At 40.8% G+C, this 22,786-nt stretch overlaps 3 protein-coding genes across 4 annotated transcripts in view; 1 reads left to right on the top strand and 2 right to left on the bottom strand.

The window, feature by feature from the left end:
* Positions 1-1,729: 1,729 nt before the first annotated feature.
* On the top strand, positions 1,730-11,399 carry cfap126 (cilia and flagella associated protein 126). The gene is made up of 8 exons (XM_063894215.1): positions 1,730-1,788; positions 5,487-5,593; positions 5,698-5,763; positions 5,967-6,041; positions 6,246-6,461; positions 6,656-8,194; positions 8,389-9,927; positions 10,122-11,399. The coding sequence occupies exons 2-6, from the start codon at positions 5,522-5,524 to the stop codon at positions 6,764-6,766; spliced, it is 540 nt and encodes a 179-aa protein (XP_063750285.1). The 5' UTR covers positions 1,730-1,788; positions 5,487-5,521; the 3' UTR covers positions 6,767-8,194; positions 8,389-9,927; positions 10,122-11,399.
* LOC134871455 (alpha-1,3-mannosyl-glycoprotein 4-beta-N-acetylglucosaminyltransferase C-like) lies at positions 10,830-20,902 on the bottom strand. Of its 2 annotated transcripts, none has more exons than XM_063894211.1 (5): positions 20,429-20,902; positions 17,787-17,876; positions 16,818-16,962; positions 15,813-16,067; positions 10,830-15,000 (listed from the first exon to the last, which is right to left on the bottom strand). In XM_063894211.1, the coding sequence occupies exons 2-5, from the start codon at positions 17,871-17,873 to the stop codon at positions 14,102-14,104; spliced, it is 1,386 nt and encodes a 461-aa protein (XP_063750281.1). In that variant the 5' UTR covers positions 17,874-17,876; positions 20,429-20,902; the 3' UTR covers positions 10,830-14,101. The 2 variants fall into 2 exon arrangements, with proteins under 2 accessions (XP_063750281.1, XP_063750282.1); XM_063894212.1 differs by lacking the exon at positions 20,429-20,902 and adding an exon at positions 19,862-20,414.
* Positions 20,903-21,102: 200 nt separating this feature from the next.
* Positions 21,103-22,786, bottom strand: part of ap4b1 (adaptor related protein complex 4 subunit beta 1) — a 31,721-nt gene continuing 30,037 nt past the window's right edge. The window contains exon 13 of the mRNA XM_063894182.1: positions 21,103-22,494. Coding sequence (XP_063750252.1) covers positions 21,992-22,494 — 503 coding nt within the window. The 3' untranslated portion in view covers positions 21,103-21,991. The remainder of the gene's footprint in view (positions 22,495-22,786) is intronic.

Genomic DNA, 22,786 nt, shown 5'->3' with positions numbered 1-22,786 from the left:
AGCCATAGCAACTTAACTAGCCTCTTGCTAACTGTTAGCGTCGCGATTAGCATTAGCATAGTTAGCACGGTTTTCGTAACGTAAAATAAATGCCTCAACATCACCTTAAAGATCACAGTGCCATAAAACAACTAAAATAAACCAAGTGCATCTCTACTCACTGTTAGTTCCACTCCAAGGCTCAGACAACCAACTCTCTGTGGTGGAGCGCACTCTACTCTATGCATGAACACTGAACACTGAAGGTCCTGGTAATTAAAGCTGCAATAACTCAGAAACACCACCAGGGGGAAACTTACTACTACGTACTGTTCTGAGGAAACGTCTCTCACCAATGCTTTGCCTTGCACTGTGATGGGGGAAGCGAATCCAAGGGGATCATAAAGACTATTTACCGTGGACAGCATGCCTCTCCGAGTAAATGGTTTAACATCTCTCGACACTTTGAAGGAGAAACTGTCAGTCTGGAGTTCCCAGCTTAAACCCATACTCCTCTGGAGGGGCAAGGGGTCTGCTCCCAAATCTAGATCCTTAAAGTCACTTGCTTGTTCTTCCACAGGAAAAGCCTCCATGGCCTTTGCGCTATTTGAAGCTAACTTGTGAAATCTTAAGTTGGACTCAGCCAGCAGGGCCTTGGTTCGCTGCAGGAGAGCGATAGCTTCCTCCTCCTTGGCCACTGAGGCGAGTCCGTCATCGACATAAACATTTCTGAAGACGAAATGCTTTGCATCTGTACCATGTTCGGTCTCTCCATGTTCTGCAGCTTTCCTCATCCCGTATGTTGCTACCGCTGGGGACGGACTGTTCCCGAACACGTGCACAGTCATCCAGTAGTCAATGATTTCCTTGTCCATAATTCTGAGAAAATCGTTGTCATCCACTGACATGGCTAGTTTGTCATCGTCAGGTGTTTTCTGAAACACACTTTCCCCCAGACCATCCCGACACGTCTCCTGAAAGATCTCCTCACTGTGCGACGGCGTTTGAAGACTGCACTGGGTCAGACCTTTAAGCCTCTCCTTTATATGGATGCTGTTGGTGCATGGCTTAAGGAAAGAGGAGCGTCCATTTTGAAGGACGTGAGTCTTGTAGGCGTTGACTTCCTCTGTCTTGTGAGCGCCACCTAAGCATAACTCTCCAACTATGACCCAGCCAAGGTCAAGGCGCTGGGCGTATGGTGAGTTGTGAGGCCCGTTACGCTGTTCCCTTACTTTATGCAAGCTCAAAATGTCTCTGCCTAACAGAAGCAGGATGGGAGCACTGGCGTCAAGCGGAGGGATCTTATCAGCCACTGGTTGGAGGTGAGTGAAATATTGGGTGCACTCAGGGGTTGGGATCTCTGATCTGTCGTCAGGCAGGTAGTTGCACTCCAACAAGGTGGGAAGTGTCACCTTGGTTCTCCCGTCAAGTGACTCCACTATGATGTTACTCGCTTTTCTCCCTGCAGTCTCCACTGTGCCGGAGCATGTTTTCAGAGTGTAGGTGGATGCACTGCTATTAATGTCTAGTAGATCAAAGAATTGTGATTTTACTAAAGACCGGTTGCTTTGGTCATCTAGTACTGCGTACACCCTGTGAGACCTACTTGGACGGTCGGCGTGGGAAACCTTGACCAAGCAGATTTTTGAGCAGGATCTGGGTTTGGGGGCACCGCCGCATATCTCGGTGCACTTGGAGGTGACTATAGGAGGTGCAACATCTTCACTCTCCCCGCTTTGCTTGTCCTCAGGTGAGTGTTCAGCCTGCCCACCAAACGACCATGGAGCTGGACCAGGATACATCACTGAGGTATGTCTGTCACTCTCACACTCTACACATTTAAGTGTGGTCTTGCAATGTTTAGCAATATGCTTGGTGCTAGCACAACATCGAAAACAGATTGAATTCTCCTTTAAGTATGTTTTCCTGTCATCAAGATGTCTTCCTCTGAACCCACGACATTTTGACAGTGGATGAGGTTTGTTATGTATAGGACATTGTTTGTCTGGTTCATTTTTCTTCACAGATGTACTAGCCTGAGATGCACTAACTGCGGCAGTGACATTAGTTTTCCTAACTGTCACAGCTGATTTTGGAAAGTATTTTGGTGGCTTTTCCACCTTGAATTGACTGGGGGTAGAGGAAAAGTTAAAGGCAAAACTGGGGTCGTTGCGGGTCTTAGCCTGGGAACATACAAAGTCAACAAAAATGCTGAATGGTGGGAAAAGGACATGGTAATCCTCCTTATATCTGGATCCCTGTGTGATCCAGCGTTCCCGCAGTGAGAAGGGAAGCTTTTCGATTATTGGATTCACACCTCTAGCTGTGTCCAGATACATGAGTCCAGGCAAGAATCCCTCAGCATTTGCAGCTTCTAGCTCTTTTAACAAGTCACCTAACTCTCTGAGTGTGTATGTGTCCTTGTTAGAGATAGCTGGGAATTATCTAATTTTTTCATTAGCGCACTTTCAATCACCTCTGGGCTTCCGTATGTGTCCTCCAAGCACTCCCATGCCATTAAAACACCTGCTCTAGGATTATTTACATGTACTGACCTTATCCGCTTGGCTTGAGCTGATGACTCGGGCCCGAGCCATTTGACCAGTAGGTTGAGCTCTTCCTGCCCCTTGTGACTGCAAGGAAAGACGCTTTCCATGCCCAGTAATTTTCTGGACAATCATCAAAGGCAAGGAGCCCAGAGCTCACCATCTCTCTTCTCATAAGATACTGGGCTAAGTCAGGGGTTTGAGGTGATGAAGGTGAGTATTTGTTGTACTGGGAAGGGTGAGGGGCTGGAGGAGTAGCTGCTGTGTATTTCCTTTGAGTGTCAGGAGTAACAGGTGGATATTTATGCTTTGACAAAAATACCTTTTGGGCAGGGGGACGATCATAGCATTCATCAGTGACAGGTCTGCGTCCAGTTTCCTCCTTAACGGACTCGTACAGTGACTCTTGTGCCTTGTCGCTAGAGGGTCGGGTTTTCACTGTTTCAGGATGCAGGATTGGTGACAGCGGCATAGCACCATGACGCTCTTGTGGAGCATGTGTATCAAATTGCTGGGTTTCTATGTAGTCTTTGGTGCGTTTTATAGGATCTTCAAGAGCTAAATCCTGTAACTCACCAAGAGTGTCTTTTCCCTCATCTTCGACTGCTGCTGCTGCTTCGAATATTGCTGCCTCTCTTGATGCTGCAGTAGCTTCTTTCTCTTGTTTTAACACGTGAAGACTTGCCTCTATTGAAGCCTTTTCTTTCATCATGGCTGCCTCCTTTTCTGCAAAGGATACTTTAATTTTTGCTGCTTCGGCCTTAGCTCTGGCCCTTGTCGCAGCAGCGCTGACCGATGTCCGGGTTGAAGCTCTGGAGGAGTTGTGTGAAGCTGAGACTCGAGACCTCGTCTCCAGCTGAGACCGACGTTCCTCGTGGTCGCTCATCTTGCAGTGTTTCTGCGTACTGTTCACAGTTGTTCAATTTCAACTTTTCCCGCTGCGTGGATAACAGTTTACTATTCTGTCCTGGCTGACAGATAGCGAACCAATAAAAAGAGACCCAGTAGCTTTGGTTGAGGTTGATTTACTGAATCTTCTCAGTTATGTTTTTTGGTAAAACTGCAACACAGATGAACACACATATTACAGTTCAGATACATGAAACACACTCATTCACCACAAATGAAGCTCAACAATGAACTAAATTAGCCATAGCAACTTAACTAGCCTCTTGCTAACTGTTAGCGTCGCGATTAGCATTAGCATAGTTAGCACGGTTTTCGTAACTTAAAATAAATGCCTCAACATCACCTTAAAGATCACAGCGCCATAAAACAACTAAAATAAACCAAGTGCATCTCTACTCACTGTTAGTTCCACTCCAAGGCTCAGACAACCAACTCTCTGTGGCGGAGCACTCTATGCATGAACACTGAACACTGAAGGTCCTGGTAATTAAAGCTGCAATAACTCAGAAACACCACCAGGGGGAAGCTTACTTTTGCAGTCACTGACAGGAGTCAGAACATTTGGTAAGTTTACTTTGTGCATTCAACGCAAACACACATTCAAATGAATGCTCTGCAAATGTTTTAAAGTAAAACAAATGAATTTAAAGTGCTACATATTTCAATGTAGCCTACAAGAGGACACGTTACAATAATGCAAATAAAAAACGAGAGACACAATAAATAAAACGAGGCCACGCTTTACTAATTCGTGCGCACCAGATGCAGTTCTATGCCTCTATTTCATTAAATAGCTCGCACGTTTTAATTAAATCAAAGAATAGAGAGCTGCTGGGGAGTGATGAGAACGGAAGGGGTTGAAAGTTCGGTAAAGTTACAAAGATATTGACAGATTCGAAATTCGCGGATCAATAACTCATGAACATGAGTTTTAAAACTACAAACAACGTGACTTTACAGCAATAGCAAGGTAGACAACGAGCTACAGAGCAGTTTCCATCAGAACAGTTCGATATGCGCCCTCCTGTACACGAGTTCATTCATTGGTTTCTTTCTGCGGCCCGAGGAGAGAGAGCTGAGGGACCATCTGCAAATATATAAAAATATACTCATGGGAAATTCAATATAACTTCATTTTTTAAAGATGTAGTGATACCAGAATCTCTTAAAACATTAATGGTTATGTCATTGTTACAGTAAAACCCTTATTTGTAATAAATGTGCTTTTGAATATACATACTTGCTTTTTTTAATTTCAAAATAGGCCTATTTTTAATTACTTACATAATAATGTAGTGCAACCAAACCCCTTTCACACATCAATGTTGCATTGCTGCTCAGACTAATAAATAGTTTTATGGAAATATAATTTAAAACATTGTGGAGATTTCTTTATTGTAAACTTTTTTTATTGAATAACTTTGCACCAATATCATATTGCAACCAAACTTATTTCAAACATCAATATACTCCTGCTGGTGGAACTAAACCAGTGGTATAGGAATATAACATTTGACTTTGAAGTGCACCCAAACTCATTACACACATTATTAGACTAACTCATTAAAAATGTCGGCGTTACAGTTTGTTGACGGTGTCTCTCTCCTCGGGCCGCAGACACAAACCAATGAATGAACTCGTGTACAGGAGGGCGCATATCGAACTGTTCTGATAGAAACTGCTCTGTAGCTCTTTGTCTACCTTGCTATTGTTGTAAAGTCACGTTGTTTGTATTTTCATAACGTTATGTTCATGAGTTATTGATCCACGAATTTTGAATCTGTCAATATCTTTCTAACTTTACCGAACTTTCAACCCCTTCTTTCTCATCCCTCCGCAGCAGCTCTCTATTCTTTGATTTAATTAAAACGTGCAAACGTTTTAATTAAATAGAGGCCTCGAATTACATATCATGCATACGAATTAGTAAAGCATGGCCTCGTTTTATTTGTTTTCTCTCTCAATGGCACCTCCCGGGCTCCGTATTACGATGTGTACCCCATTTATTTTCCCATTATCTCGGGGAAAAAAAACGTTCGCTATTTCCTGCAGGTCTGGAAAGCAGAGGTCAGTTCGATTGCGTTGCCATGCAACGAGTCAACAAAACAAAGGCGGAGGCTGTTACAGATGCAGACATGTTCAGTTACTCAGCTAACCAGGTAACCGGAATATTTTCATACTAGGTGATGCTCGTTGGAAAGATGACATATTCTGCTGTCCTGTTTTACTCTGACATAACCGAGTTTACACTTTACACCCTCAGTATGAGAGTGCCTACAAGCCGCAGAGGCTGCAGAACTGGGGTGAGACTGCTAAAGATTTCAAAAAGGTAAACGTCATGTCAGCAGTACCATAACAGTTCTTCTATTACTTGGCAATTTTAAGAGTAGCACCTGAAACGTTGATGAGCCTGTGTGTGTGTGTGTGTGTGTGTGTGTGTGTGTGTGTGTGTGTGTGTGTGTGTGTGTGTGTGTGTGTGTGTGTGTGTGTGTGTGTGTGCGTGTGTGTGTGTGTGTGCGTGCGCGTGTGTAGAGACCCACTGCACAGGAGGGTCACACCACCTTCATTGCTAATAATAGAGGACATCTACTCCCAGGAGTGGTAAAGGTGAGATCATATCAAAACTTGTTGTCTCTCTTAATTAAAACATGCTAGAGGTATTGTGAATCTACTGTACTGTATGTAGCCTTTGAATTAACTCCCTTGTGTGTGTGTGTGTGTGTGTGTGTGTGTGTGTGTGTGTGTGTGTGTGTGTGTGTGTGTGTGTGTGTGTGTGTGTGTGTGTGTGTGTGTGTGTGTGTGTGTGTTTAGCATGGCAGTGCATGGCCAGACTTTAAGGGAACCTGGGATCTACCTGACCGTATCCCAGCCCAGCGTATCAACCCGACCGGTCGCTCTGTGGAGGGTCTGAGCAGGCTGAAGTCCTGGGGCTTAGACCCAGAGGACACAGACACATCTCAGCCACACAGATGCAGCAGAAACACGTACAGGCTGCAGGAGCCTGGAGAACTGGATGTTGTCGAGCAGGTAACACAACCACATAACCACATTTTCAAAAGGTCTTCAGTTTAATTGTCTTTTGAATTGCTCTCGTATAGTTTTCTTTCAACTGTATTTTTCTTACCTCTCTTTATATACGGTATATTCTTTCCTGCTACTCCTGAATTTCTCAATGGGGATCAACAAAAGCTTTTCTTAACTTACCTTATCTTTCCTTTCAGAACAATGAGGATGTCGAGCAGGACATTGCGGCCCTGTCATTGAAAGAAGCCAGCCCTGAAGCACCATCATCCTCTAAGCAGACACACAAGGATGAACAGCAGGAACAGTAGCCTTCTTCATGTATTTCTCAGTGGATGAAAACAATACGTACAAAAATAAATTAAACTAGTTATTTGAGCATGGCTGAATTCTTCTCACAGGTTGTAATGTCAGCATATTGTCATCAGGGGAATATCACTTTTTTGCTTGATTAGATTACTGACTGAAAGTTATTTTTCTTTGGTGGTATAGTAGGAAGAAAATCTAACTCATTATATTTGCAGGAAAAATTAGAACACATTTGATACAAATACTATCAAATACAAGGCTGTGCTTACAGTACAAACAGACTTGTCATGAATTCCGTAAATGTGTAGTTGACCATTGTTTACTTTACTTTTAAAGAGCAGATATATGCCCCTCTATAATGTGTGCCGCTAAACGTTTACAATCAAAGCGGCCAGGAAACAATGTGTACAGTCAAATTGTGATTTCCATTGTGACAAACAAACCTCATCCTAAATCTCTGACATCACAGTCTTGTGTCTCAGTGATGAAAAGCCACAAGCGTTTCAGGGAGTTATCTGTGTGAGGGATAAATATCATGCATGAAAATATGCGCCTGATGTGAAACTCAGACAGTCAACAGAGAAGGGAAAAGAAAGCGATTTACTTGTCATCAGTTCTTTAATCACGAGCAGAACAAAAACTCCTGCAGTTAAAACAGCTCTGTACATTCAGAACAAAGATCCTTTCAGTTTACAAATCCATCCTCCTGAGGGGCCTTTATTGCAACTTGTGAGCAGTCAGTTGCTCCGATTACAATTACAATGCTGGTGTATAGGAATTTGATGTACATCCACCGATACACCGCCCTGTCCCTATAACGACTAGAGATAAGAGAAGAACATAAGCCAGTGCAATAGGGTGTACATTGTCATTTATTGTCATAGGACCGTAAAAAGAAAGTGACAGACTAACAGACAATTGCAGAAAGACTGGCACATTGGTGAAAGTTGCTGAACCAGTAAACAAACACATTATTCTCTACTCTGCTAACTTAAATTAACAGACAATTAGCAGGAAGGAAACCCAAAGAAAATACAAGCAAAAACAAATACCTGCCCATTTTCTCAAAGAGCAATAACTGTTGTTCCAAGAACACAAAATAAAATGCAAACACTGTAAAAAAAAATCAATCCCTCAAGAGCCCCAGAACACAAGGTTCAAGTACACAGCATCCCAGTAATGTTACCTCTAGAAATGTGTGTGTGTGTGTTTAGCATGGCAGTGCATGGCCAGACTTTAAGGGAACCTGGGATCTACCTGACCGTATCCCAGCCCAGCGTATCAACCCGACCGGTCGCTCTGTGGAGGGTCTGAGCAGGCTGAAGTCCTGGGGCTTAGACCCAGAGGACACAGACACATCTCAGCCACACAGATGCAGCAGAAACACGTACAGGCTGCAGGAGCCTGGAGAACTGGATGTTGTCGAGCAGGTAACACAACCACATAACCACATTTTCAAAAGGTCTTCAGTTTAATTGTCTTTTGAATTGCTCTCGTATAGTTTTCTTTCAACTGTATTTTTCTTACCTCTCTTTATATACGGTATATTCTTTCCTGCTACTCCTGAATTTCTCAATGGGGATCAACAAAAGCTTTTCTTAACTTACCTTATCTTTCCTTTCAGAACAATGAGGATGTCGAGCAGGACATTGCGGCCCTGTCATTGAAAGAAGCCAGCCCTGAAGCACCATCATCCTCTAAGCAGACACACAAGGATGAACAGCAGGAACAGTAGCCTTCTTCATGTATTTCTCAGTGGATGAAAACAATACGTACAAAAATAAATTAAACTAGTTATTTGAGCATGGCTGAATTCTTCTCACAGGTTGTAATGTCAGCATATTGTCATCAGGGGAATATCACTTTTTTGCTTGATTAGATTACTGACTGAAAGTTATTTTTCTTTGGTGGTATAGTAGGAAGAAAATCTAACTCATTATATTTGCAGGAAAAATTAGAACACATTTGATACAAATACTATCAAATACAAGGCTGTGCTTACAGTACAAACAGACTTGTCATGAATTCCGTAAATGTGTAGTTGACCATTGTTTACTTTACTTTTAAAGAGCAGATATATGCCCCTCTATAATGTGTGCCGCTAAACGTTTACAATCAAAGCGGCCAGGAAACAATGTGTACAGTCAAATTGTGATTTCCATTGTGACAAACAAACCTCATCCTAAATCTCTGACATCACAGTCTTGTGTCTCAGTGATGAAAAGCCACAAGCGTTTCAGGGAGTTATCTGTGTGAGGGATAAATATCATGCATGAAAATATGCGCCTGATGTGAAACTCAGACAGTCAACAGAGAAGGGAAAAGAAAGCGATTTACTTGTCATCAGTTCTTTAATCACGAGCAGAACAAAAACTCCTGCAGTTAAAACAGCTCTGTACATTCAGAACAAAGATCCTTTCAGTTTACAAATCCATCCTCCTGAGGGGCCTTTATTGCAACTTGTGAGCAGTCAGTTGCTCCGATTACAATTACAATGCTGGTGTATAGGAATTTGATGTACATCCACCGATACACCGCCCTGTCCCTATAACGACTAGAGATAAGAGAAGAACATAAGCCAGTGCAATAGGGTGTACATTGTCATTTATTGTCATAGGACCGTAAAAAGAAAGTGACAGACTAACAGACAATTGCAGAAAGACTGGCACATTGGTGAAAGTTGCTGAACCAGTAAACAAACACATTATTCTCTACTCTGCTAACTTAAATTAACAGACAATTAGCAGGAAGGAAACCCAAAGAAAATACAAGCAAAAACAAATACCTGCCCATTTTCTCAAAGAGCAATAACTGTTGTTCCAAGAACACAAAATAAAATGCAAACACTGTAAAAAAAAATCAATCCCTCAAGAGCCCCAGAACACAAGGTTCAAGTACACAGCATCCCAGTAATGTTACCTCTAGAAATGTGTGTGTGTGTGTTTAGCATGGCAGTGCATGGCCAGACTTTAAGGGAACCTGGGATCTACCTGACCGTATCCCAGCCCAGCGTATCAACCCGACCGGTCGCTCTGTGGAGGGTCTGAGCAGGCTGAAGTCCTGGGGCTTAGACCCAGAGGACACAGACACATCTCAGCCACACAGATGCAGCAGAAACACGTACAGGCTGCAGGAGCCTGGAGAACTGGATGTTGTCGAGCAGGTAACACAACCACATAACCACATTTTCAAAAGGTCTTCAGTTTAATTGTCTTTTGAATTGCTCTCGTATAGTTTTCTTTCAACTGTATTTTTCTTACCTCTCTTTATATACGGTATATTCTTTCCTGCTACTCCTGAATTTCTCAATGGGGATCAACAAAAGCTTTTCTTAACTTACCTTATCTTTCCTTTCAGAACAATGAGGATGTCGAGCAGGACATTGCGGCCCTGTCATTGAAAGAAGCCAGCCCTGAAGCACCATCATCCTCTAAGCAGACACACAAGGATGAACAGCAGGAACAGTAGCCTTCTTCATGTATTTCTCAGTGGATGAAAACAATACGTACAAAAATAAATTAAACTAGTTATTTGAGCATGGCTGAATTCTTCTCACAGGTTGTAATGTCAGCATATTGTCATCAGGGGAATATCACTTTTTTGCTTGATTAGATTACTGACTGAAAGTTATTTTTCTTTGGTGGTATAGTAGGAAGAAAATCTAACTCATTATATTTGCAGGAAAAATTAGAACACATTTGATACAAATACTATCAAATACAAGGCTGTGCTTACAGTACAAACAGACTTGTCATGAATTCCGTAAATGTGTAGTTGACCATTGTTTACTTTACTTTTAAAGAGCAGATATATGCCCCTCTATAATGTGTGCCGCTAAACGTTTACAATCAAAGCGGCCAGGAAACAATGTGTACAGTCAAATTGTGATTTCCATTGTGACAAACAAACCTCATCCTAAATCTCTGACATCACAGTCTTGTGTCTCAGTGATGAAAAGCCACAAGCGTTTCAGGGAGTTATCTGTGTGAGGGATAAATATCATGCATGAAAATATGCGCCTGATGTGAAACTCAGACAGTCAACAGAGAAGGGAAAAGAAAGCGATTTACTTGTCATCAGTTCTTTAATCACGAGCAGAACAAAAACTCCTGCAGTTAAAACAGCTCTGTACATTCAGAACAAAGATCCTTTCAGTTTACAAATCCATCCTCCTGAGGGGCCTTTATTGCAACTTGTGAGCAGTCAGTTGCTCCGATTACAATTACAATGCTGGTGTATAGGAATTTGATGTACATCCACCGATACACCGCCCTGTCCCTATAACGACTAGAGATAAGAGAAGAACATAAGCCAGTGCAATAGGGTGTACATTGTCATTTATTGTCATAGGACCGTAAAAAGAAAGTGACAGACTAACAGACAATTGCAGAAAGACTGGCACATTGGTGAAAGTTGCTGAACCAGTAAACAAACACATTATTCTCTACTCTGCTAACTTAAATTAACAGACAATTAGCAGGAAGGAAACCCAAAGAAAATACAAGCAAAAACAAATACCTGCCCATTTTCTCAAAGAGCAATAACTGTTGTTCCAAGAACACAAAATAAAATGCAAACACTGTAAAAAAAAATCAATCCCTCAAGAGCCCCAGAACACAAGGTTCAAGTACACAGCATCCCAGTAATGTTACCTCTAGAAATGTGCAAAAGTGTTCAATAAAAACCACTGCTACCCTGGTGTGAGTCATTTTAACATCTCTGTGATTGGCCGTAATGTTCTGGTGTTGTCAGAGCAGGGAGAGAAAGTCCAGGCTCAGTTGAAGCTGGTATGGAAACAGTCTAATTCAGGCAGGTAAACCCCAGGAGATATTCCAGACCTGTCAACCAGCTCCCTCTTAAATTTCATTAAATGTTGAAAGAACCCAAGAGTCTTTAGTTTGGACAGGAATTGCATGATTTACATCTGTCTGTTATTCTAAAGCTGGACCTGGAGAAGTGTGAACAGAGAAAATCAAATCAATGTCTAAATGTTTTCTATTTATACTCACATAGGCAAGGTCCTCCAACAACTGAGCAGCGATCCTGACCCGGGATCATTACGCTTGGCTGCAGCTTTTTAAAGCACCAACAGTCACCTTTAATCTATCCACAGCAGTTTGTCTCAGTTGTCATTATAGGTAAGATACAAGCTATAATTTAGTTAATAGCCTTCCTATTTTAATAGTTTACAGAATGTTGAAGTATATCTTGTAGCGATGTTTGTGAAGATGATGAAGAAGTCTCCGGAGACACCAGCTTGTATAATAAGGTTTATTACAGCAGCATAGTATCATACACCAACACGGGTGATGCTGGGTTCCCAGAGCCAATTGTGGTAGTCCCCCGAACGTTCTTTGTACATGCCATTTAAAGAGGAAAAAAGAGTGCGCGCACCTAAAGTGTGTGTATTCCCATGAGGTAGGCAATAACCCTGTGTGCCCCCCTGAGGTGACCTAGGTCAATTCCTAGGGTAACTTTAACGTATTCCAGATGTTGTTTTTCACTCTTCTTCCACCCAACATTCCTCTGACCTCAGGGAGTATCTGCCCTGGTATATCTCCAGATTTAATACACCACAATGTCTCAATAGAAAAATAGTTTAAATAACAAAAAAACAATTGGGACATACACTGCCCGGCCAAAAAAAGGTCACCACCTGGATTTAACTAAGCAAATAGGTAAGAGCCTCCCATTGGATAATTACTGCATGGGGGATTATGTTTTAGCTGGCAACACGTTTTTGAACCCTAACTGATGCAGTGAGCTCTTCTCATTTGTTAAACAGTCGAGAGACATATCCTGTGGTCGTGGAAAAGATGTCAATCTATTTCAGAAGGGTCAAATTATTGGCATGCATCAAGAAGAGAAAACATCCAAGGAGACTACTAAAATCGGGTTAAGAACTGTCCAACGCATCATTAAAAACTGGAAGGACAATGGGGACCAGTGTTGCCACAGTTACCTTGAAAAAGTAATCTGATTACTGATTACTCCTTTAAAAAGTAACTTAGTTACTTGATTACTTGATTTTAAAAGTAACTAAGTTAGATTACAAGTTGTTGGCAGCTGCCGACAACACCCCCCGCCGCCTCAACATAAAAATGAGTCCATCATACTGCCCGACCAACTTCTTCATCTCTCCCCCTCTTACCGGTTTTGCACTGAAGTCCAGCTTTTGTTGTTTGGGTGGTGGGGGCCCTCCTGCTTTAGTCTCAGCTCTCTGCCTGCTCCACCTGGTGGGACTTGCTCTGTAAGTCTGACTGTGCCGTGCTGAGACTCCAAATGTTTCTTTGAATTTGACAGTGTTTTTGAAGCTAGATAGCACTTTGTCTCCAGCACAGAGAGAACAACGAACCTTAATATTGTTCTCTTTAGCTGACTCAAAATAGTGACTGTATTTCCAGCTAGAAAACCTGCATCTCTCCTCCCTCCATTGTTGGTAACGTTTGTGTCGCTGCGTGGTATTACATGTTAGTTGTCCTCGTGCTGAAAACGTGACTTAATTGTCGCATTGACGTCACTCCCTGAGACACAAGAAGAAAGCAAACATATATCTTTTCACTAAGGAAAATGACACAAATAGTAACGCAGTGACTTGGATAAGTAACTTTAATCTTATTACTGGTTAGGAAATAGAACGCGTTAGATTACTCGTTACTGAAAAAAGTGGTCAGATTAGAGTAACGCGTTATCGACATCACTGCTGGGGAAACTTCATCTTCCAGGAAGGAATGTGGTTGGAAGAAAATCTTGAATGATCGGCGATCACTTAAACGTTTGGGGAAATCAAATCGTAGAAAGACAGAAATAAAAGTTGTGTCATTGCAGAAGCTTGTGGAAATGATGCCACAGCGAATGCGTGCCGTAATCAAAGCTAAAGGCGGTCCAACGAAATATTAGAGTGTGACCTTTTTTTGGCCAGGCAGTGTATAACAACCTGTGTCTCACCTTATTTTTATTTCTGCGTGTTCATATCACACCAGGCTATCTCGATCAATTCATGCATGGTGGCATGTTATGTGGGAGGTTAACATTCCTACTCTTCCTTCATATTGGTATAAAGGTGCTGAACCAGGCAACATCACATTATTCTCTACCCTACTAACTTAAATTAACAGACAATCAGCACTCCTTTATAAACACCACTTAATGTTTTGGAAAAGGCAAAGTATGGTCGTCTATACACCTGGCCTTAATCAAACATTGTTAGATTGACAGTAGCTCCAAACTGTTTCTTGATAGATGTTTCGTCAGTGAAACTGTTCAACAAGGAATATGTTCAGCCTGCCTCCAGCAGATTAAAAGCTATTCCTCTGAAAGGAAGTAAAGGGTCCCTCCTAGGCGTGGGGTGTGTTTGTACTAAGCTTTGTTGAGATCCTGATTTTCGTAATGATCAGCCAATCCTTCTGCACAGCTGTGACCTGTATCCTCAGACAGGAAGAGGCAGAGGTGTACTTTTTATCCATCTCTTGGATCTCAAACAACCCATTTTTTAACTTCCCAACTGTCTGGAACTCTTTACAGCTCTTGTCTTTCTCTGTGGTGATCACGTCATGGCCTATCTCCACCTGAGCTGACTCTAGGAGGTCTTTGCCCCCTGACCCTGTTTCTATGAGAATCCCTGTCACTAATGTAGGGTCTCTGAACACCACAGTCAGGTGATTACCCTTTTCTGGGGAGCGTCCCCAAAAAAAATCCTCCCCAGCATCCCAGGCCAGTTGAGCTAAATGTTTTTTGTAGGCGGACATATCAGTATAGACCTCAGCAGAAGGATTGGTATAATGTTCCTCAAAGTCCTTGTCCTTAAGCTTGTTGTATTTCCCTTGGAACGAGGAGAAGGTTCCCATGTGTTGGAACAGCGAGGGTTTGAAAAGGATTGGCCCTTTTTGGGTCATCAAATCTCGGAAGCGACCCATCAACCAGTCGCAAGGCATTTCCTGGTAGAAGAGGAAGAGAAAGCGTGCCAGGAGAGGAAGATGGACTGATTTGTAGAGTTTCCCGATGAAGCCGAGGGCCGAAAACTCCAGCATCGCCCAGGTGGTCTTCTTCGCCTCCTGCTCCGCCACGCGTCTCTTGATGGTGGAAAGGAAATTCTTGGCAGAGAAAACGTCGTCCTCGATCTGGAGGTAGTATTGACCAAGACTAGCACTGTAGAGGATCAGGAAGGAGTAATCCAGGTTCTGCTTGGAGCGAAACGACACCCTTTCTGGAGGATCGTTGTAGTTCCTCTTAAGCCCTGCAGCATAACCAGAGAGACTTGAATCAGTATCACAGAACACCATTTTGGCAGGCCTGCAAAGCATTTGTATTATTTGTCCCACAAATTTAGGCAATGTCCTGCATTTGATTAAAAGTTGCCTAGACAGTCAAAATTTGCTTTTATCCAAGGGCTGTTCAGAAAGCAAAAGAGGGCTATTACCATTGGCTGTGTCAGATGTCAATCAATCAACAAAGTCTGGAAATGTATCTACTAAGAAATCTATTCAAACCAAATATGCAGTATGAATGTCCTTTAAAATCAGAATCAGAATCCAGTTTATTGCCAGGTACGTTTACACATACAAGGAGTTTGACTGGTGTCTGGTGGTGTGAACATAAGTAATCTAAGAAAATAAGTTGCAAACGTAGGTCATAAATATAAAGATAATAAAAACAAGTATTTAAAAAAAACTTTTTAGCATAAAAAATTAAATGCTAAATATATATATTGTTGCATCAAATAGAATTTGATTTACTTTTTGTAAAATATTTAATAATTTCAATCTCTTGTGACTTTTAGAGTTACATTTCTAGAGATGCATTATGTTAAAAGTAGCTAAAGCTGTTAAATGAATGTAGTGGAGTAAAATACAATGAGTTCCCGTTTAAATATAGTGGAATAGAAGTATAAAGTAGCATTAAATGGAAATACTTTAGTAAAGTACAAGTATTGAGTTAATGTACTTAGTTACTTCCTTTTACTACTTGTAACCTGTCCCACATTGTGTACATACTAATGTAAGCATGTGTATGAATGTGTCAACTGGTAGAAGCACACATGAACTACACCTGTATAGGGAGGGTACATCTCCTGAGGAACGTGGAGGACCAACAGCTGGCCTTGCTCCAGCTCCGAGGCAAATGCAGTTTTGATCTCAGTCGCTGTGCTGGCTCTCCAGCTGACATCGAAGTCTGCCAGCAGCACCACCACCACCATGGAAGAGCGCTCCTCAGGAGAAGACTGGGAGAAGAGGGACTGCAGAGTGGGGATAAGATAGCTTCCCTTCGCCCTCTTCACCGATGATAGTCCTACTGATAAAAACCCTGAGACATGTCCGGAAGCAAAAGTGAGATAGGTGGGTTTTGTATCATGCACAAGGCTTAATGATAAACAAAACAAAAATAAACATAAGCAGCAAGTATATAAAAACTCGCAAAAGAAAGGACATATATCACTAGAGTATTTCAATAATGCACAATATTTTTAAAAATTGAATATATCGAATACTAATTCACAATCTCATTAAGCTACAGACATATAGAAATATACTACAGACACATATTGGCATTGGATTATATATACTTTACAATTATACCATGCATTCAACTTGATCCCTATTCATTTATTTGGCATCTCTATTAGCACATATTTTTAGAAGCCTAAATGTAACATCCTGATGTTAATAGCTACTGTTAAGCTTTGAAGGAATTGCATGTCAAGTGTGGTTCTGCATTTCAGCCAGCAAACCTCCATGTGCAAGCAAAAAATTGTTTGGGTAATTTGATCTACCTAAGTTGGGCTTTGTGTTTGGTATGTGAAGTCATGCAACCATGACGTACTTCCTTTATAGTAAAACTTCATCGGATTTTGTGGAGGTAACGATGGTAACCTCTGGGTTGGCCTTCATGAATACATCATCAATCATCAATCAGTGCTTTTTATTCTCATGCCTTTCAATAGCCCTTGGTTTTCAAAAAGAAGGCACATTGGAAACAACTTCTGTTCTAAATTAATGACCATTGCATCACATTAACTTTATAATGACAAAAAGGGTCTGACATTATGATACTCACTCTGTTGAGTAGATGGTGCTCCAGCCAGCAGCTGATAAGACACATTGAGAGGGAGGTATTCTCCCTGCTCCACCCAGGACTCTTTACTAACCAGCCTCTCTACGCTCCATGTTAACTCATTCGCAATCGCCTTTTGCGACCGGCCCTGCAAAACAAACGCATGTTTGATTAGAATATGCACACATGACATGCAGAGGTGTAAAGGAACTAAGTAGATTTACTCAAGTACTGTACTTAAATTTCTATTTTTAGCTACTTTATACTTTTACTCTGCTACATGTACCTTTAGTTACTATACAGATCTGGATTAATAATGGTAAATATGATCTCCCTTAAATCAGACTTTAGTTCACCTGCAGTAAATTCAGCAGCTACCCTGCAGTATACAAAGCCATTCAAACTAGCTGCACCTTTACCAGCTCTGAGAACACTTTAATGATCAATCATTATAAAACATATCAGAGATATTATTCTGAAATGGACCAATCAAACAATGACTACTTTTACTGTCGCTACTTTAAGTACATTTAGATGAGAGTACTTTCTACTTTCACTGGAGGAACATTTTGAATGCAGGACTTTTACTGTGACAGAGTATTCCTACACTCTGGTACTTCTACTTTCTCAAGTACAAGATCTGAGTACTTCTACTTTTACTTAAGTACAAGATCTGAGTACTTCTACTTTTACTCAAGTACAAGATCTGAGTACTTCTACTTTTACTCAAGTACAATATCTGAGTACTTCTACTTTTACTCAAGTACAAGATCTGAGTACTTCTACTTTTACTCAAGTACAAGATCTGAATACTTCTACTTTTACTCAAGTACAAGATCTAAAAATCTAAATTAATAAAGGATGCATTACGTTGATATTTGTGAATGTTTGTGTGTGTGTGTGTGTGTGTGTGTGTGTGTGTGTGTGTGTGTGTGTGTGTGTGTGTGTGTGTGTGTGTGTGTGTGAACTTACAGCAATGAGGAAGTTGGATTGGCTCATGAAGTACAATCCTCCGACAAGAAGCAGCACTGCCAAAATATTTTTCCAAAAAATACGCATTTCCTGTTGTATACCCATGAGCACACACAAACAAAAACACACGTACACAGAATACAACATTACGCCGGTGTGTAACTCAGTCAGCACCACAGTGAATAATTCAGCTAACAGTTAATGAATGTTTCAGGAGGCCCAGAAACAGCTAAAGTCAAACTGAACCTAAAACCAGCAGCTGTGTGCTGCTTTACATGACCATACTTACAGTTAGACGAGCATCAGTATAACAAGGATGTTTTATTGTAATACTAAATTACAAGACAATGCAATACTGATTAAACGCTCAGATTTAGAAAAATACACCTAACCGGCTACAAAATTAGAAGGTATGAATCTTTTCTATACTGAACTCATCTAATGTGCTAAGTCAGTTTAACGCATGACTTTAGGGCGCTTGTATATCCGTAGACTGAGACCAACAAAGACCACAACAGGAGGTGGCCATCAAACTGTATTTCCCCCCCACCCTTCAATAAGGAGAACTTAGAACTACCACACCACCACTATGTGCAATATAAATAGCATTATCGTCATTACCAACACTCTCTGCTTTATATCATGTGGAATATTAATAATAATAATCAAAGTCAAAGTCCACTTTATTGTCAAAGTGTCCACATGTGTTATACATAAAGAAAATGGAAATACCGTTTCTGGCAGTCCCACAGTGCAAATATAAAAGAACATATAACATAAAAAGATAAGAGCCTAGAGAAAAAAGGGTGGGTAAAAAGGGGTATACAAAACAAAAACTAAGTAATATATACATATGTCAGACACAATAAACATGTGATGTTGTAATGTGCAATAAGGTGCAATCACTTATCTGCCACTAAGTTTTTTAGGACTATTACAATACCATTCATTACTTTTCCGTCTTGTTCTTGAAGTTCGTTGTTTAGTTGATCTTATGTAACTCTGCCACAAAGGAATTCCTTCGAGATAAATAAAGTCTTATTTTATATTTCCAACGTGACTACTGTTTCATTTACTTTCATAGGGTGGATAAAACATATTTGCATAAGTTGACATAGCCAGTTTAGTTTTTTTATATGTACAGTTTGTTATTTGGAAATGAATCTGTCAGCTGTAACTCACCAGCATTATTTTGTGGCTAACAATGCAGGTAGAGTCAACAAATAGACTATAGTTACTTTTTATTAACCTCTTGGGGCAAAACAACTATTAAAACAGATCTACACTCAAATGTGTGTTATGTACTTCTTGCCTATACTTTATGCTGTTTTTATTCCTATTTCCACTCATTGTTCACATAGAAGGACATTCCTATAACGTTATGCATTAGTCTGCCCTTTAAAGCAGAAGTGTATCTCTGAAGTTAAACTGTGGATGTTATACCACAAGATTTAAAGAGAATGTATAAAGAAAGAATAAATAGACAGTATGAATATGTCAGGTAACCTGTTTGCCGATTGTGGTGTTGACTTTAGATTTTTTTGAATAAGGGGCAGGTAAAATAAGATGTTCTTCTCCCTGCTCCTTGCCATTGTGGCTTACAAAAACTGCGTTAAGTGTACATGTTTTGTTTTATGAAGTGTACATTCCAACATCTTGGTTTTGATTTTGTCTGTAGTTGCACTAGGATTATGGCTCTGTTGACACAATAATCTTTCAAATCAAGAGGGAGGGCGTCTAGAGAATGGGGAAGTGGAAGAACTGCAAATACTATAAAAAGAGAATTGACTGGAAGGTAACCCGGGGATTTATATTTAGCAAAGACAGGCAACTCCCTTCTGCTCTGTTCCCACTCCCTGGCAGACATGGATTACATTAAAGTGCAGTGATCGAGGTAAAATGTCTTCATGTCTTTGATGTCTGTCCAACAATGGGAACAGGACTTTATACACGTTCACACTATATTTGTTTTGTCCAATTTACCAAGCCTCTATAGCTGTCACTAAAGTCAGACCTCTTCCTTATCTATAAGTATATTCATCTACTTCAAATTCAGAAATCAAACCAATACTTACAGCAGAGTGGATATGAAATCGTGCTGCCTAAACTTGATTGACAGGACAGGTGTGCTCGTGTGAGTTGAAGCGGAGAGGAGTCTCTTTTTTTGCACAACATAGGCTATATCCATAATAAATCCTCCAAAGAACACTGTACTCTGAAGTGCCGTTTTAAAGCGAAAGCTCAGATATAACCACCTGCAGTTCCAGTAAATGTCCAGTTACTCTGACATTAGAAACTTTTGTGGAGTTATGAAATACGTGTGTTGGTTATAACAGAGAACCATATTCCCTACATGAATAGGCTTATTTTAACCAACGTTTTAACTGCCAACTGAGCCAACTACGTTAAGTACGCTAGCCTTATACGTTTAAACCTAACCACATTTGGCTGCCTCGCGAAACAGTGTCGGTAATTAAACCTCACCCAATAAAAAGATAACGAAAGCGCCTACGCCTTTCCAGTCACAACATAAAACAAATTAGCTTAATGTATTTTGCAAAAACATAATAAAAGTGTCTGGTACGAGCAGTTAAGGAAACATTTCTGTAAATATAGAAACTTATATCCATGACGCCACTCACCGTCCGCGAGTTCTGCTCCTTGAAATGTCACTTATAAAAGGGAAGGGACATCAGGCAGCATCGCAGCGGGAAAATTACTAGCCTGTTGACAGTACTACACATATTAACCGGTGTTAACCCCACACACTGTAAACTGCAATAATACAGGTGTATTATTGGTATTATATGGAGGTTACCAAATCCTCTTCCTTCTATTTAACCTCCCTTTCTTCCACTACGCTGCACGTTGTATGGGCGAGAGGACATTGAGCCAGCAGGTGGCCAGTTGGCTTGAAAAGCAGGTTTCTCGTCACTGTCACTGTTATCCGACTGCAGGCCAATGGTGGAAGTAACTGTAGCCTACCCGAGGGGAAAGTAACTAAGTACCAGAGGCGGAAACTAACTAAGTAGCACAGATAGAAGAAGTTCTCAGTTATTGTAAAGTAAAAGTAGAAATACTACAGTGTGAAAATACTGTTATATTGGCTTCCAATATTGTGGTGGAGTATAAGTATAATGTAGCATAACATAAAAATACTCAGGTACAAGTACAGGTTCCCCCAAATTGTACTTCAGTACAATACTTGAGTAAATGTACTGTGTTATTTTCCACCACTGCTAAATACATGTAGGTAATTCTAAGAATTGACTTAAGTATATTCTTTCTGTGCCTCAATACTTCTACTCCACTTCCATTCAATGGGAAATATTGTGCTTTTATTTTACAGCTTGATTTACTTCATAGAGTTAGATTTCTACACACAAAACAGTAAAATAAAAAAAGTTAAAAGTATCCAACATAATATTTAAGTACACCTACAACAGTGAGTGGGTTGACATACAATTAATTGCCAGCAATTTTGCAAATTGTTTAAGTTTCACAGAACCAATTTCTCAAATGTGAAGATTTGCTGCTTACTTTAAAATATTTAGATTCCTCGTCATACTTAAATGTTGTTACTTAAGACCTATTCTCTATCCAGTAGTTTTACTTTTTTAATAGACTATTTTGAGTGTATAAGTACTTTTACTTAGGTAAAGGATCTGAATTCTTCTTCCACCTTTGCTGCAGGCAACTTAAATTCAGCAATCATTGTATTTACTGAAAGTACTAAATGGGCAAACTGATACCAATCCCTGATGGAAAAAGATTAAGCTCATGCTTGTTTTAGGGGGACTTTGGACTGGAAATAGCTAGGAAAGCAATCCAGATGTTTTATTTATTTTTAATTAGTTCATTCCCCCACAAACATCTGTTGAAAATGATCTAAACATGTTTCATTGTCAAGCTCTGCCTCCAGTGAAAGGTGGTTTCCATCATATTGCTAAGAAGAACAAAAAAAGCTATGTTTCATTTATTTCACTAAATATCTATAATATTAACAAACAGTTGTCATAGTTTTTGAACATGTTAGAGGAAGTGGCCAACAATATTATGATGAGGCAGGTACTTATGACTTTTTCTTTTTGTAAGACGGACCAGTGGAGAGACTTATCTTGTCTGAAACTTGGAACAAATGACTTTATATACATCTAGGTAGGCACAATGATGCTTGAGTGTGTGTATGTGTGTGTAATGCATATTTAAGTTCTCTCTGAGGACAGAGTGTGCAGTACAGTGGTGAGGATGGAGAGAAACCCCTTCAGAGCAGTGTCATCTCTTGGTTGCTGCTTCAGAGTCACTTTTACTTCATCCTCTTCTCCATTTTCTCTCGCAGAATCTCTCTGCCCGGCAGATGTGGCTTCTTCTTCCTCTTTCACCGGCTCCCCCTCCCTGCCCTCCACCATGCCTCTATCATCCAAGCCTTTCTTTACCAACTTTACCCTCTGATTTGCCTCTCTGGTGTACAGCAGCTCCCCGACTATGAGCGTGCTGTGTGGTGCGTTGCCACGCTGTGTGTGCTGGGTGTGTGTGTACAGGTACACCCTCCAGGGCAGTGTGTGTGGCGGGGTGAAGGCTAGTGTCTGGATGTTGACCAGCTGCATCGCGGCCTGAAGGCTTTGAGGGGAACAGTGTGCTATCGCAGGGCATCGGATGTGTTCCAGGAGACATGCACAACCCTCCTCCTCTTCTCGTTTCTCAGCATCTAGCCGCAACAAAAAACACAAGAAAAGTCAGAGAAAGGGATGTCAGACACACAAATAGAAGTTGAAATATAAAGTGGCCAGCCAGAAATGTTTTTCCATAAAGACAAATATTAATGTGCTGAAGAGAAACACTAAGGTTTTCACACTGGCTTACAGTTTCTGCAGCAGCCCCGTTTGCTATTGTTGTGCACCGTACTTGTATGGCGTGCTGCTTTGAAATGTAGGTCATAAATTGCAGATATCCACATGATATGCAGGTATTTACAATGTGAATTTGTTTGCTATTTGAGC

The sequence above is a fragment of the Eleginops maclovinus genome, chromosome 1, assembly GCF_036324505.1.
Source record: "Eleginops maclovinus isolate JMC-PN-2008 ecotype Puerto Natales chromosome 1, JC_Emac_rtc_rv5, whole genome shotgun sequence".
Taxonomy (NCBI): Eukaryota; Metazoa; Chordata; class Actinopteri; order Perciformes; family Eleginopidae; genus Eleginops; species Eleginops maclovinus.
This window is presented reverse-complemented; position numbering and strand designations above follow the sequence as displayed.